This window comes from Typha latifolia, chromosome 9 (genome assembly GCF_019914945.1).
Source record: "Typha latifolia isolate L0001 chromosome 9, TyphaL0001v2, whole genome shotgun sequence".
Classification (NCBI taxonomy): domain Eukaryota; kingdom Viridiplantae; phylum Streptophyta; class Magnoliopsida; order Poales; family Typhaceae; genus Typha; species Typha latifolia.
Genome location: NC_133094.1, coordinates 1,409,705 through 1,424,787, shown reverse-complemented (window position 1 = coordinate 1,424,787; position 15,083 = coordinate 1,409,705). Strand labels below are relative to the sequence as shown.

Here is a 15,083-nt window from a genome sequence, read left to right as displayed (position 1 = left end):
TTTGAGTTTATTTTGAATTTGAACTGAGTAAGTTTTGAATTGATTTAGACTTGAATCAAGCTTAAAATAAAATTTAATTTAATTATAAAAATATAAATATTATCAAAATATAAATTATAAGTAATAAAAATAATTATGTTATAAAACAATAAGCAATAAAGATAATTGTGCCAGAAAACTACATTTAATTTTGAGCCTAATTTTAAGATCAAGTTCAGCTCAGCCTATTTTCAAGTTGAGCTGAAGCAAGCTTAATTATTTTAACAGCCCTAGTTGAAATCTAAATTAGGTGGCTTAGTTTATAGTCTTTTGAACTCTGGAATATTAAGAAAAATTCTATATAGGATCCAGTAACCAAAATGCCTACTTTTATGCTATGAATAAAGTTACATTATCAGAATTAGGATTGCAGCAGTTGGTGTAAAGTCATCAATAAAATTTTATTTATTAGCATCATGCCTTGCTTTTTGGAAAAGATTAAAAGAGTTGTTTAGATGTAAAACCTAAACCTGTGGGCATTGGCCGCAGGGAATCTAGTAAACAGTAGAAGGCAAATTGTTTTCTTGAGTGCAGGTTAAGGTTAGGGATGGAAAAAGTTGACCAAGATGTTGGTCAACAAGGATTAATAACTTGTTTGCTTCATTCCAGAGTTGACCTTGAAAGACATGCTATGATTATGAAAATATTTGGAGTCAAAAACCAAAGGCAGGGCGAGTCCATAATTATACGCATGATGAGAAACGAGGAGTAATGGTGTGTGTTCATGCGTACAATACTGGAAGAATATGCTGCTAGTGATCTCAACGTGGGTTGTTGATATTGAGGCTTTATTTTCTTATATTTTTCTTTTCTTTTTTCACTATCGTGATGTAGAAATATTGATGAATTATTAACCTACACTTTTGCAAATTTTTATTATATTTAAAAGGTTCTACTCAGAAGGCCATTGATAACTTGAAATCCTAATCCTCTGTTGACCTGTAGAGTAAGGATATATATATATTTATTCTAGTATATTAATTCATCATTTTATCTCCTCTTATTTATACAATTTTTAATTTTTAATTTAATAATAATGCAAAATTACTATTTTACTATACAACACCTAATAGTTACTGCTATTTATTTTTATATCATTAATTCTCAAATATAAAAATCATATTAATAAACACTTGACCTAAAAGCTTAATCTAATATAACGTGGTATCATAACTTAGAAAACTACTTAGATCATAATATTAGAGCGAGCGAAATATAATATTAAAAAGAAGAAGAAAATAAAAAACTACTTGTTTACAAACTATAGATGTTATGATAGCAGGAGCCAAAGCTTCCTAGATGTCGTTGTTATCAGAGTAAGAGCTATAGCCCGGAAGACTGCTACTTCTTTCCTCCCTCGTCTCCTCCTCCGCCTCCTTTGACTCCTCTCCGGCGAGGCTCTCCTTAGTCTTCTTCGCCGCCTCCTTCGCCGCCACCCACGCATCCTTCACCCTCTGCTTCGCCATCTCCCCCGCTTGCTTCGTCCCCTCCATCGTCTTCCCCACCGCCTCCTTCGCCTTCTCCGTCATCTTGCCGCCTCTTTCCTCGGCCTGACCCTTCGTCTCCTCGGCCTCCTCCTGCGCTCGATCCAAAGCTTCCATTGCTGCTTCCTTAGCCTTCTCGGCTGCTCTCTTGGACTTGTTCTTGGTATCATTCCCATGATCATCCGACGCACTACTATTAATCTGCATGAATTATAGAATATAGAGAATATGAAGTATGCACATACAACCTTGGAAGTAAAAGAAATTAAATTAGTTGATAGTCACCTGAGATGATCTACGGGAAGCTTGGAAGCAGAGGCGATTGGATTTGATGGGTGGCGAGATGAAGGGAAAGGAAGGATTAGCGTTGACCTTTGAGATGGTAACCATAGAACTACCAACGAATATAGAAGCCATCACAGATAATAAAAAATGTCCAATTTCTAGAGGTTTGAGATATAATACCATAATTTTATGAACTCCAAAGAGTTGGATTAACAGGAGAGAGGTTGACACGTGTTGTGACACGCGGACAAAGGCATGCTGATGTGTGCTAACACGTGTCACCCTCTCCACGGGAATTTCTTATTTATTTATTTATTATTTTTAGTATTAAAGAGAAGGGAGAAACAAGATTACAAACAAAAAAAAAAGTGCTTGTACCACAAAATGAAGTGCAGTGCTTCATTTGAGAAACAAAAAGTATTTGCATTGCTTATCATCACAAGAGTATCTTTTGACAATGTAAAGGAGCTAATTATTAATTATTGATTGGAAAAAATAAAAAAAGTTACAAAACTCGAGAGTGTTCAAGAAATTTGTACTGTGGATAGTAGTATTATCTTCAAGAAGAGGGCACTCCAATTGTTACTTGCTCAGTGATCCAAAAACAAACAACATATCCTTGAGCACCACCTACTACTTTTGAGAGTCCCAACTGCCCATTAACAAATTTGAACACAAGGTGGGAAAGAAAATTCTCTCTCCTGTAGTAGAAATTGAAATTCTCAGACCATGTAAGTCCTGTGTACCTGCATTAGATTTGTGTGGGGAACGTTCATGGTTGTAATACTCCGCCTGCAATTTTTCCTCAAGAACGCGTAGAAGTAATTTATAACCAGTTTCTTAAAAAACCATGAGTCTTTCCTAGCCCTAATTGAACCATTTTCTAGAAGGTAAACGACTCCTGACTCCTTGACCTTGCGTATGAATGAAAGCTCCATCTCAAGATTCTTTGTATAATCTGGAGTGGCTTCTTCTGGAGGTTCATGAGATGAAGTGCTTGCTTCTGCACTATGCCTTGGAGAGGTAATGCAATCAGCCAGGAGAGGGATGTCAAGTGAATAACAACTTCCGTTTGGAGCTACAACAATTCTTGACCGCAATCTCGCGGCTTCAGCATCTAAATCGCCATCACTGTCGCTCTCTAGTGAATATTCCAGAGCTTCCCGACGTATGAACTTCTCAAGACTATCAATTAGCAGCTGTTCAAATATCTTGTGATTTTCCTTTCTTATGTCCTTGTAGCCATACCTGCAAGTACATAACCATGTGTCATAATTTGTTTGAGCCTGTCAGGCTGGAACATGTACAAGAAGCAGCATCTATCACTATACAAACTGACTCTGGTCAACTGCTGACATTCATCTCCCTGCTACTCTACTGGTCAAGATATAATTACACATCACACATGCATGATAACAAGTTTAACAAACCTACAACATAGATCATCTTTTATTGCAATAATGATGCAGTAGGAAGTCGACTCATGTGAAACTAAATTAAAAGAAAAATAAAATTGCCCACTTGTAATTGATAACTAAACTGGCGAAAATCGTAAACACCCTCAAGAGTGGTGGTAAACATCTAAAGAGAAAATAATGAATTGCCTACATATACTCTCTCTCTCTCTCTCTCCATTTACTCATATAAGGCTAAGAAAAAAAAATCCAAGGTCTTCTTAAAAGTCTTCTTAAGATCTACAGATGAATCTAGCTAGATAGCTTTCAGTCATTGCCAGATGTGAGAATCCATAGGGCAAAGAGTATTCTAAGAATCCTCTCTTGGGGAAGCATACTAAACATCACAATATGTTATGACAAATAACTAATATCACTTGGGTCAACTAAATTACAAAATTCCAAAATTCAGTCATTTGAAAGCAGTACCTGGCAATGCACCGGAACATGTGGTAGCTCCTCGGGCAAAGACGCCGGAAAAGAAACCTTTCATCCTGAGGAACAACAGGAACTGGCACAGATTTTATGCACACAAATACAATCATAGAGTGGACCGCAGGGAACGTGGTTAGAAATTGCCCAAATACTGCTGGGATCCCTTTCACTAACTCATTGTAAACTAATCCAATACCAGGGGCTCTAACTGTACCGAGGTTGCAACCAAGTTTCATCATCAAATCCATTGATAGCCTCTGTTTAACTTCACTATCATACTTCAGCTTGCTCCCATAATTCCAGATGTACATTATCGTAAATAAAACAGCTGTGAAAACCAACAAAACCCAACTTCCATCCCCAACACTACCCAAGACAGAAGAAAAGAAGATGAGCTCCAAGCTCATAAAGGTAGTAACAAAGCACAGAACGATGAGGATATTAGTCTGCCATATCAGAAGCATTATAACGGTTACTAGAATTGTTGTCGTCAGCATCACCCCAATCTCTGCAATACCTGTAAAACAGAAAATTTATAAAAGAAGGTGAGAATGGTACAGAAGCCTTGATACATTTAAATAAGATTACACCTTAAAGTGCTTCATCTATTCCTTCTTTGGGAGCAAAGATCAGTCAAGGTTACCATGAACAATACAGAGACCATTGCATAAGTTGGTGACTATTGCCCACAATTTGTTTGTCTTGGACAGTGTCCAAGTGGCATAACATGTGACGTTGGAAACAAACCTATGGAAGTGCATTTATGAAAAAATCCTAACTCATTTCACCAGTCTATTGAATCCTTAAACCCTAGATTAATAATTTTCTAGAACTCTATCTTAACAATCAGTAATTTGAATTTCTAAATTAAAATATTTTCATTCTTCACTGAAATAACAAAAACAACTATCTAGGTTTACTGACAAAGTTGAAACATGAAAGCGTATTGGAATAATTAAGCAAATTTTCTCATTAAGTTACAATGAGCATCAAAAAGCAAAAATTGAATTTATGTTCAAAAGCCTTCTATTAAAAAGGACGAAAAAAGTAAGCTTCTTTAAACTGAAAGACATAACATAGGGATCAAAAGGATTTCCATATTACCATATGCATTGCCAAGCTCATTTATGCTTCCGAAGGAAGCAAGAAAAGCCAGAGAGAAAAGCAGCAGAAACCAGTTTACAACAGGAATATATATCTGACCCATAAACTTCCTTGATGTGTGAATGATTTTAAGGCGAGGAAAACAACCAAGTGCTATAGATTGCTTTATGCATGAAAATGTTGCTGTTGTCATTGTCCGACTAGCAATAAGTGCAGCTATGCTTGCTATGAGTAAAACAGGCCAGAATGTTCCACCTGCCCAAAAATATATCATAGAGTCAATTTTGGCAGAATGCAACAGATGACAAATATGAATTTTAATTTGTAAAAAGTTTCAGCCAGAGGAATAAAACGAACCATCCAGACTTCAGATGAGACAAGGAGTGAGTTTTTTATTCTTGAGTATCTAATGTTCTCAAGTAGTCTTAAAATACCAAGGGAAACTATTCATTAGCTGGTTCCTTTTCTGAGATCAAACCTAGCAATGGGTTATATACACTTATAATTAGATAGCTATCAAAATATCTTGCAAAATATAGGTTAACTCCCCTAGAAAATTGATAAGCTACTAGAAATCTCTTATCTTTCTCCTGTCTAAATACTAACCGTGTATATCTCATATAATCCAGTACACTAGTTTTTCATTCAATATGTATTCGTCATCCTGTACCATGGGTAAGACATTTTGGGAGGGCCTCACCTTGAGGCCTGAGGTAAAATTAGCCTCAAAAGCCATTTTTAAATATTTCTGTTTAGTAGAGACCTTTTCATGAAGAATTTTTAAGCAGACATATTTCAGAATGAAAAGGGACAATCTGCACAATGTCGAAAGGATTTATATTAGAACATCATTGCTAGGAACACAGAAAACTAGCAGAATTTACAAATAGAATGTAACCTACTTGGAAGTGACAAAAAGAAAATCTGCTCAGCTGAGGTGCTGTTTGCAACAAGGAATGCAGCTTGACCTAAGTATGCCAGCAGAAGGCAGGGAAGAACCAAAAACAGGAAGGAGAGCTGTAAGAAGTTACTATGACAATCAGAACTTGTATGAGTCAGGATAAAGCTGGCTTATGATGTTTAGAAGCTATTGACAGAAGAATACCACGAAACAGTGCTTACTTGGATGGATCTAACAGAGAAATGGCAAAGATCTGCAAACATTGCCTCAGATCCTGGAATATGGTCAATAAAAGCATTAGTGAAGTCCACCCAATAAAATAAGATGTCAGGCATCCCTTCAAGAAGCAACCAAGAGAAAACCATAAATAATATTTAAGATGGAGCTCAGTCACATGCTGTTACCTGTTACACATAGAAGACAGCCACCAAGAGATAACCAAGCCTGGGATGAATTTCTCTTAAAATAGTAATAGATATGAGCAGGGCTAAATGCCTTCAAAACTGTCGTCTCATATTTTACAAGATTGTATATTCCAATGCCCCCAAGAGAACAAAACCATATGAATAAAGCAGGGCCGACTGCAAGCCCCATTTTGCTAGTTGCATACCTCTGTAAGCTGAACAAGATCACAAGAAATGCAACTGAAATCATCACCACTTTATCTGCACCAATTTTAGAGAAAATTTTAAAGGTAATATTCAGAAAAGTAGACAATGCCAAGAAGTAATCCAGTTTCACATGCATTGTAGAAAAATAACAAGAAAAAGGTATCAAAAAAGCAACAACAGTGAACTTTTAAAAGAGCAATATCATCAGCAACATCAGTTCCTACCTAGGACAGTAAAATCCTGTACAAACAACATGGATGTAACATCTAATATCAATTGTGCTAGATGATGACCAAAACTGCTTTAATAGGTATGAAAAGTTTCCTATTCTAATTTTATTAACAGAGTCTCATGATATGAAATTTGGGACCATAAGAACAAATTGTAACTGCTTTATTTTCATTACTTATTACCTCATGATTCTGGGCACAACAAATTACAAGTTCTATGTAAATCAGCTGGAATCTTCCAGAAATTTGAAGACATAGTTCGATCACGAGTTTTATGTACCAAATTACCAGTTTCTAGTACTAAGTCATGCATGCTTGGAAGTTCCTTATGCAATGTCATCCTAGCACTTCTTTTACATTCTTTAATAGAAAACATCCACTTAGTTTATTCGGCAATTGGCAGCAGTGTGGTTATACATTAGAGTTAACACTTCAAATGAAGACATTGTCCACTGTCCAAAATCTCAAAGTGCACTTCCAGAAGATTCCCAAGATCTCTCAATAGCTCAAAAGGCCTTAACCATGCTGTATTGCTATACTTAACCAATTGGAATTTAACATTCAGTGTATGGAAATTGCCAAGCAAGCCCTGAGAGACCATTTTTCAGGTCTGCTAACTGCTAATGTTTACACCACTTAATATCCTGAGTTATACTCAGAGACCACAAAAAATGTAACCAAAGTTACATAATTCATCAACTGAGATATGCAATATGCAGAAAGATATTAAAGGATATCCTCACATATCTACAAGTAGAATAAATTATCAGGTCACCTTCTGTGAAGTTGGGTATTCTGACCTTCAAGCCACTGACTGCTGAAATGACTGCATTTCAAAGAAACTGAAGTTAAACTAAATGAAGTGTGCCAGAGAATAAAAAAATAAGCTATCGAGATATCCTATAATTTATTGATAGGAGATGAACTGCCCCAGGTGTGGTCAGAGCAATTAATAAACCCAATTATCCAATATGAAGTCACGAATGAAAATTGAGAAAGACCTGACATTGCTGGTGTGACGACTCCATCTGCTATGACCATGGAAGTTCCAAAAAGCACCAACACTAAGAGCAATTCTTTCAAAAATTCTGAAGATTCAAGTTGCTGCTTAACTTTTATAGACCTCTCAAGTTCTGGTGACGGAGCCTTGAGTTGGAAACTTGATATGCGAGCATCAGAGGGTAGTTGGTTTGGAAGAAGACTTACCTTTGCTTTTCTACAAATCAAAGAATATAAAGCAAATGTCCCCCCTGCAAAATTCACAACCATGCAAACAGATAAGGTGACAGTTATCTAGTGCACTAGATCAGAGAGGCTTCGCAAGTGCAGACTGAACTCATTCACAACCTCTATAGTACCTTCACCATCATCATTGCTCCAAAGAACCACCAAAACATACTTCACAAGTGGTATCAAAATCAAAGTATATAGCACTAAAGAAAGTGCTCCGATAACATCTTCCTCTCCACGAATTGGGCATTTGTTGAACATCACATCAAAAGTATAGAGCGGACTCGTTCCAACATCCCCAAACACAAAACCAAGAGTCTGAAGAGCGAGGAATGCTGTCCTGCCTAAATCAAACTCCTGCACTTCAGAACAAAGAATCGTGACTCATGAGTAAAAACGTCACAAAGTAATCCAAATCAAGATGGCGTTTAACCTCAAAGAATAATAAAACTCTCTTTGATTTGCCCAAAAAAATTATCAGATGGTTGAACAAAAATCATTGCTTATTGCTATCCACATCAGCTCATATATCATATATATAATAATAAAAAGACCAGATATTGTCCATTCTATGCAATAAATCAGAGCAAACAAAGCATAACTCCTGAACCAAGTTAACAAAATCTTATTCTCCGTTCAAATATAATAAAAGTTCAAACTTTAATCTTTCAATGCAATACTTATAATTGATAACTCCATCCAGTACAAATCTAGTAACTCTTAAAATAGATCATTGCTAGACAATAAGTAAAATGGAGAGAGAGAGAGAGAGAGAGAGAGAGAGAGAGAGAGAGAGAGAGAGAGAGATTGCAAATCCTTATCTGCCTCAGAAAAGTACAAGAAAAGTCAAATCTTGCCCTTTCTGCGCCATACTCCAACAAACTATCGCAGAGAAAATTTAGAAAACAACTAATATATTTCAAGGGAGAGAGAGATAGCGGCGGCGCAATCCTTACCTCGTTCTCGTTCCTCTGGGCTCCAGTGACCTCAAGAGCCTCTACATCGAACCAATCGATCCGAGGGCCCGTCCTGATCAATCGCTGCTCCCCGTCGTCCTCTTCCTCCAAATCCAACCTTCCTCCTCGCCTCACCACCTCCTCTTCGTCTTCCTCATCCAAAACCCGAGAAACCCATCTCGATTCCGCGGACTCCGTCCTCGCCAATCTCCCATTCGCCCTGCTACTCTCCGCCATGAATCGAAGGACTCGGAAGCTCGAATCAGATCCTCACACTATTACATCTTTATAGAACGAGGCCGATCGGGAAAAAATAAAGGATTCGCGCATTTGGAAATGGAGAAAAAAAATACTGAGAGAAAAAGAAAAAAGAATATCCGAAGCTTTTTTCGTTTATTTTATTCCATAAAATGTAGAAATCAACGGCAACAAAACCGGAAAGTCGGAAACTACCCGGCGCGTGATGGGATACGGTTGGTGTTCCTAGGGGAGTTTAACACGTGCTATACACGTGACCGGACGACACAAATGCGCTGATAGAAATTATGATTTGAGTTAAATAATTGTCTCAAATCTTCTATATCTATCAGACAATTATTTATCTTGAAGATTTTCCATTTTCGGAAATCGAAATGATGTAGGGCTTTTATTTAGTTAATATAAATAAATAATTAATAATAATCTTTGCGTGCATAAATTAAAATAATATAAAAAATATCGGGGAGCACACAATCCATGCCAAAATCTAACATAGCTTATTTAGATTATCTAGTATTGTGATTCAGGGGTGTAAACGAGCCAATTCTAAATTGGAGCAGGCTCGCTCAAACTCAGTTCCATATTAATTTCAAGTCGATTTTGATTGATCAGGCTCAGCTCATCTCTAAGCAAGTCGAACCTGAGCTGATCGTTTATATTGTTAATCATTTATATTGTTAATAGTTAGGAATGTGAATACTCTCATTCTTCCCAAAGTAATAATAAAAGAATTTTGGAAAGGATATTGATGTGAAAAGCCCAAGACCGGCCCGAATTAACAACAGCCCAGTATTCAAAAATATCTACCATATAAATCCTGCAACTTTCCCACCCCTGTGGAGATACCCAATCTCCCTATCTTCTCCTCCAAGAACGCAACAGGAGACCAGACGAACTCAATTTTCCGCTTTTGTTCGATTACTCGGAGGTGGGTGTCTTCCCACAATGGCGCTTAGGGTTCCCATTTCGTGGTTGAGCTCATCGCCGCAGCCCGAGAAGCTTTTCCTGTCGGGCCAGCCTCTTAGGACGTCGATTTCAAGTGCCCAAGGTATGAATCAAGCCGACCAAAGACTTCAATTTTAGTCCAATCTAGTTGTTTAATTCTTATGGGGTTGATAGAATTAAATTTTGAAGTGGTTTAGTGATTACCTGTAGAGAGTTGACCATGTTTAGGGTTTAAGGTGATTGGTAAGTTAATGATGGCATCTGTACATAATGCTAGAAATTCCAGTTTGTTTACACGAGTAGGTTAGTATGTGTCAAGACTGCTTTTGATTAAGTAGCTTTCTTTGACGTTTGAAGATTGACTTTATTTGGTGTATGATATTAAATTGGTAAATTTCTATCTTTTGAAGCTATTTATTGTCAATCACAATCTCATATGGCTTATAATTTATGCTTTTGGGGCACTCATTTACCAGATTTCTCACTTGAGTTTTGATTGGGATTCTTGTCATTTGTTCTTCTCACTTAATAAACTATTTCATCTGTCTCTTAAATTATGATACTTTTGTTTCCTCAAGGGAAAACACTTCATCAACAGTGCATTCTTATCACATCAAGAAAACTATGGGGCTTGGAGGAGGCCATGCGGATTAGGAGGTAAAGCAACTGTACTAAGACTTTTCTTTTCTTTTCTTTTCCCGCACATTTTGATTACTTCTTGTTTCAACCTTAGGACATGTCATTTTGCTGCTTTTTTTTTTTTTTACTGGTACAAAATAATTCTTCTGTGCAAAACTTTATTTATCATTCTTCCAACAAGTTCACTTCTCACTGATCCACAATATCTAGATGTATTTCATATTTCTGATGGTACACTTGCACCAGTCTCACCTATACAATCTCAAACTTCCAAACATCCTCAGGTTCTATGTACCTCAGGTTATGATAGACAAACTTCTAAATGAGAAAATTGAGGACTCTAACTAGACTGCAGTGTAACTAGTATATGGTAGACTAAATTGTTAACATCATAAAGGGATATGAGAATATAGCCTTGCTGCTAATTTGTTGTTATTCAATGGTTAAATTCCTTGTAGGTCAAGAGAGCTTCAAGGTCCAGGAAAAGTTAAAAAAAGATCTCGATTAAGACGTGGAAAAGTCAACCCACCTCTATCAGTGCCGGATCATATTCTTAGACCGCCATATGTGGGAACAAACCTTTTGCCTGAGATATCTAGTGAATTTCAAGTACACGAAGAAGAGGGCATTACTCGCATGAAAGCTGCCTGTGAGCTTGCTGCACGTGTTTTGGAATATGCAGGAACATTAGTTAGAGTAAGTTTTAATTAGATAGTTTTATGCTCTCTTTTGCATGAGTTTTACAAGGAAATTGTAAGTTTAATTTGATAGTCTCATTGTGTCAGCCATCGGTTACAACAAATGAAATTGATAAAGCAGTCCATGAGATGATCATTGATGCTGGTGCTTATCCTTCTCCACTTGGATACGGTGGATTTCCAAAAAGTGTCTGCACATCAGTGAATGAGTGCATGTGTCATGGAATACCTGATTCTCGCCAGTTACAGGTTCAACAAAGGACCAATTCTGTTTCTTTAACACAAATATATTTGATCTTATGCCTCAAAACAAGTAGTTCACAGTTTTCTAAACCTTACCCTTTGTGCAGGATGGAGATATAATAAACATCGATGTAACTGTCTATCTGAATGTATGTGCTACCTTTCTTCTCATGATTTATTTTGTTCCATATATTGCACAATTGCTCTTCTTTTACAGCTGGGCTTTACTCATCTGTCAAACACCCAATCTCAAGTTGTTTTTTTTAATAACATTTCATCATCTGTATGCTAAAGAAATAACAGCAATATGATCCATAAGGACAGTTATCTAATTGGAAACATGATGAGTGCTATCTTTTATTCAGTATGTCCATTTTTCAAATTTTCATCTTCTCCTCTGTTTAACAAAACATACTATCTGCTATATGTAGTGAATGCCACTGTTCCCAGTTTAAGAATAATGAAGGTGAGAATGCTGTGGTAAATAAACTTGACAAATTACACTAAAAGCTATTGATACTTTCGTTCAATTATAGAGTGATGAAAAGCTGATTTAGGCACTATGGTCTCATCAAATGAGGTGTGGAAGAAGCCTTTAGTAAAGAGCTTGAAATGTGTTGAGATGAAAGAAGAATCATCTAAGAATCCTTGTGGCAATTGTGATGATGTTCTGTAAACGAGAGAGCATATAGCATACAAATTAAATATCTTACTTGTTCTGATTCTTGCCATGGCTCTTTTCATGCATTTCATGCATTAGACCATTTCTTCTGAATATTGGAATATAGTTAAATGTAGGGAGGCTATGCTCATAACTAAAATTATTAGATGTAATACTTAATGATTTTGTGATGCTCCATTCCTATATTGACATATAAATTTCTTTCCATTTATGTTTCAGGGTTACCATGGGGACACTTCAAAGACATTTTTTTGTGGAGATGTGGATGAACCTAGTAAGCAACTTGTAAAGGTATCAGTATGTTACTTTACTTCAGGAATAACTATATGTATATGCTTGTTCTATAGTTATGTTATTAAACTGTGATGTGCAATATCTTATTTGTTTAAGACTGGTCAGAACATTTTATTATGGGAACAAGAACTATCATTGTATGGTTCTTCTAACTTTAATTAACTAGTAGTTGTACCTGCTTTGAAGCAATGAGTAGTGGCATTAATATCGGTAGTAAGATTCACATCAGGACAACTTTGAAATGAAGTTTGCTTGTCCAGCTCCAAGATTGGATTAGTTTTTCACCTACTTTAGTTATTTTAAATTTAATGTATCAAATCCTATCAGAAATGAGAAAAGTGGTGCGGTCTGGTCCTTGCTTGAATAAAGTAGTTCACATGTTCAAGTCTGTCAGACAACCTTTTTGGAGACTCCACTTGAATGGCAAATCATTCAAGTTCTATATCTTCTTATTTTATAACGTTTCTTTTCTATTTTCTTTGGGGGGCCCTAAATCCTGTTGTGTAGTATTTGGTCTTAATCCACTGTTGTGCAACTATAGACAGACCGAGCTGTTTGTGAACAGTTGATGCTCATTTATCTTCAAACAAAAAAATATCACAATACTTATACAAGGGATGACATGTAATCCAATATCTCTTTTGAGATTCTTTCCGTAACCTTTATGAGGCATGGCATGTAACCAAAGATATGTTGTTTTACACCCTCATGATAATAAGCCACTTCCAAAGGAGTTCATGATGCTTCAATTTTTGGAACTTCCGATTTATTTTCTTCTGCTATTCCAGGTAACTGAAGAGTGCATGCTGAAGGCTATATCAGTCTGCAAAGATGGTGCTAGCTTTAAGAAGATTGGCAAGAAAATTAGGTAGTCATCTCTCACCTAATGTAAATATCAGTTGGAAGTGAAGCAAATGTTAATTTATTGACAGAATCTGAGTAAAAATCTGTACATTTCTCTTTTTGAACTTTATTAAATCAGCATATTAGACTACATGGAACTGAACTTGCATCAATAGCACAATGGAGCATCTTGTCATTTATTCTCTCACAAATGATTTTAGCCAGTGATATCCTTTTACAATGAGTTTTTTTCTCTAGTAAAACTATGGTAGCATTTATTGATAACATAATACCGCACATTTCTAGTGTGTTACATATATTATTTATAAATTTCTGTGAGTTATTGATTTGTTTAAATGGATTCAGTGAGCTTGCTGAGAGATATGGTTATGGTGTCGTGGAGCGTTTTGTTGGGCATGGTGTTGGGAGAGTATTTCACTCAGAACCGATTATACTGCATCACCGTAAGTAATCTGCTTCTTTAGTACGTATTTTATCACACGCTAACTTTCTATAGCAGTTCCGGGATCCTGATACGGATCTTGTAATACGGCCCTTTTCAACATCCATAGCTCCTTTTCAATAACTTCATCTATATTGCATGAAGATAGTAGATACATGAAAATTATGCCCATATATTACTCACCAATTGCTGACAGAGACGGTGTGTTTTATAGATTCTTCACATAAATGGCATAATGCCTTTCATGTGTAAATCACATGTAGTGGGGTCCCATAAACTGACTGGCTTCAAGCTTGATCAAAATCAAAGAGTAATCACTAACTCGAGCATACTGATCAATTTATTCAATTGCCACCATGACTTGAGGATTAATAATGCTCTGGGGATTCATAGCTCACTAATGGACATTGGCAGTAGCCCATTTAAATTAGCATCCAGAACAAGATTTAATCATCATATCCAGGATTCAGGACATGAATCTGTTATTTTCCAATTGCTATGCTAAGATGACCATTTTAAGTTTCTTATCTTGATTCGATCCTTTGCTGATTCTTACAAGTATGACGTGTAACAGGGAATGATCATCCTGGCTGCATGGTTGAAGGTCAAACATTCACTATTGGTATGTGCTTTTTTTTTCTTTCTTTCATCTTATCTTTATCTTCTTCATGTGAAATTTGCAAAAAGAAAATTATAGTTATAGTAAACAATCTCTGAAGTATTTTCTTGATTCTTAACAATGAATCAAAAACATTTGCAGAGCCTATTCTAACAATGGGAAGCATTGAATGCATTACATGGGATGATGGTTGGACTTCTATAACAGCTGATGGCAGCCTTGCCGCTCAATTTGAGCACACAATACTGATTACAAAGACAGGAGCAGAAATTCTCACCAAGTGCTAAGATCAGCAATATGTAAAGTTGGATTATTATTTTTTTCCCCTTAATATTATCGATTTGTAGTTGGGTGCAAGATCCCATAATTTAAATATCATCTTGGAAATTTTTTAGTTATTTTTTTTGGGGGGGGGGGGTGGGGCGGGATTACGACAGCCGTAAGACACGAGGCGGGTTATGAGGGGCAATGGCACGTGTCGTCAAAATATTGGTCCTATTTGCTGTGCGCTGTTTGCTGGGAGGCGGGTAAAGAAGGGCTTATCCATCACCGTCACGCACGTGGCCTGCAAAGCGAAGGCCACTCCTAGGGGGGCGGCCGACTCGCCTCCTTGGGGCCACGTGGTTGTTCTCATCGCCCACCCCACAATATGAGGCGGCGGCTCATAAAT

At 36.7% G+C, this 15,083-nt stretch overlaps 3 protein-coding genes across 4 annotated transcripts; 1 reads left to right on the top strand and 2 right to left on the bottom strand.

Annotated features, from left to right (window-relative positions):
- Positions 1 to 1,253: 1,253 nt before the first annotated feature.
- Positions 1,254 to 2,040, bottom strand: LOC140795513 (uncharacterized). Its single transcript, XM_073148122.1, has 2 exons — positions 1,809 to 2,040; positions 1,254 to 1,724 (listed from the first exon to the last, which is right to left on the bottom strand). Exons 1-2 carry the CDS (start codon positions 1,989 to 1,991, stop codon positions 1,335 to 1,337), a joined length of 573 nt encoding a protein of 190 aa, XP_073004223.1. The 5' UTR covers positions 1,992 to 2,040; the 3' UTR covers positions 1,254 to 1,334.
- Positions 2,041 to 2,180: 140 nt separating this feature from the next.
- Positions 2,181 to 9,116, bottom strand: LOC140795639 (potassium transporter 7-like). Of its 2 annotated transcripts, none has more exons than XM_073148324.1 (10): positions 8,730 to 9,116; positions 7,902 to 8,130; positions 7,545 to 7,793; positions 7,319 to 7,369; positions 6,107 to 6,367; positions 5,924 to 5,976; positions 5,704 to 5,818; positions 4,802 to 5,056; positions 3,692 to 4,214; positions 2,181 to 3,056 (listed from the first exon to the last, which is right to left on the bottom strand). In XM_073148324.1, exons 1-10 carry the CDS (start codon positions 8,964 to 8,966, stop codon positions 2,531 to 2,533), a joined length of 2,499 nt encoding a protein of 832 aa, XP_073004425.1. In that variant the 5' UTR covers positions 8,967 to 9,116; the 3' UTR covers positions 2,181 to 2,530. The 2 variants fall into 2 exon arrangements, with proteins under 2 accessions (XP_073004425.1, XP_073004426.1); XM_073148325.1 differs by having other exon boundaries at positions 7,902 to 8,135; positions 8,730 to 8,848.
- A 714-nt stretch (positions 9,117 to 9,830) lies between these two features.
- Positions 9,831 to 14,800, top strand: LOC140794656 (methionine aminopeptidase 1B, chloroplastic-like). Its single transcript, XM_073146777.1, has 10 exons — positions 9,831 to 10,035; positions 10,511 to 10,589; positions 11,030 to 11,267; positions 11,357 to 11,518; positions 11,620 to 11,661; positions 12,414 to 12,485; positions 13,277 to 13,356; positions 13,698 to 13,795; positions 14,369 to 14,416; positions 14,555 to 14,800. The coding sequence occupies exons 1-10, from the start codon at positions 9,933 to 9,935 to the stop codon at positions 14,698 to 14,700; spliced, it is 1,068 nt and encodes a 355-aa protein (XP_073002878.1). The 5' UTR covers positions 9,831 to 9,932; the 3' UTR covers positions 14,701 to 14,800.
- Positions 14,801 to 15,083: the final 283 nt, after the last annotated feature.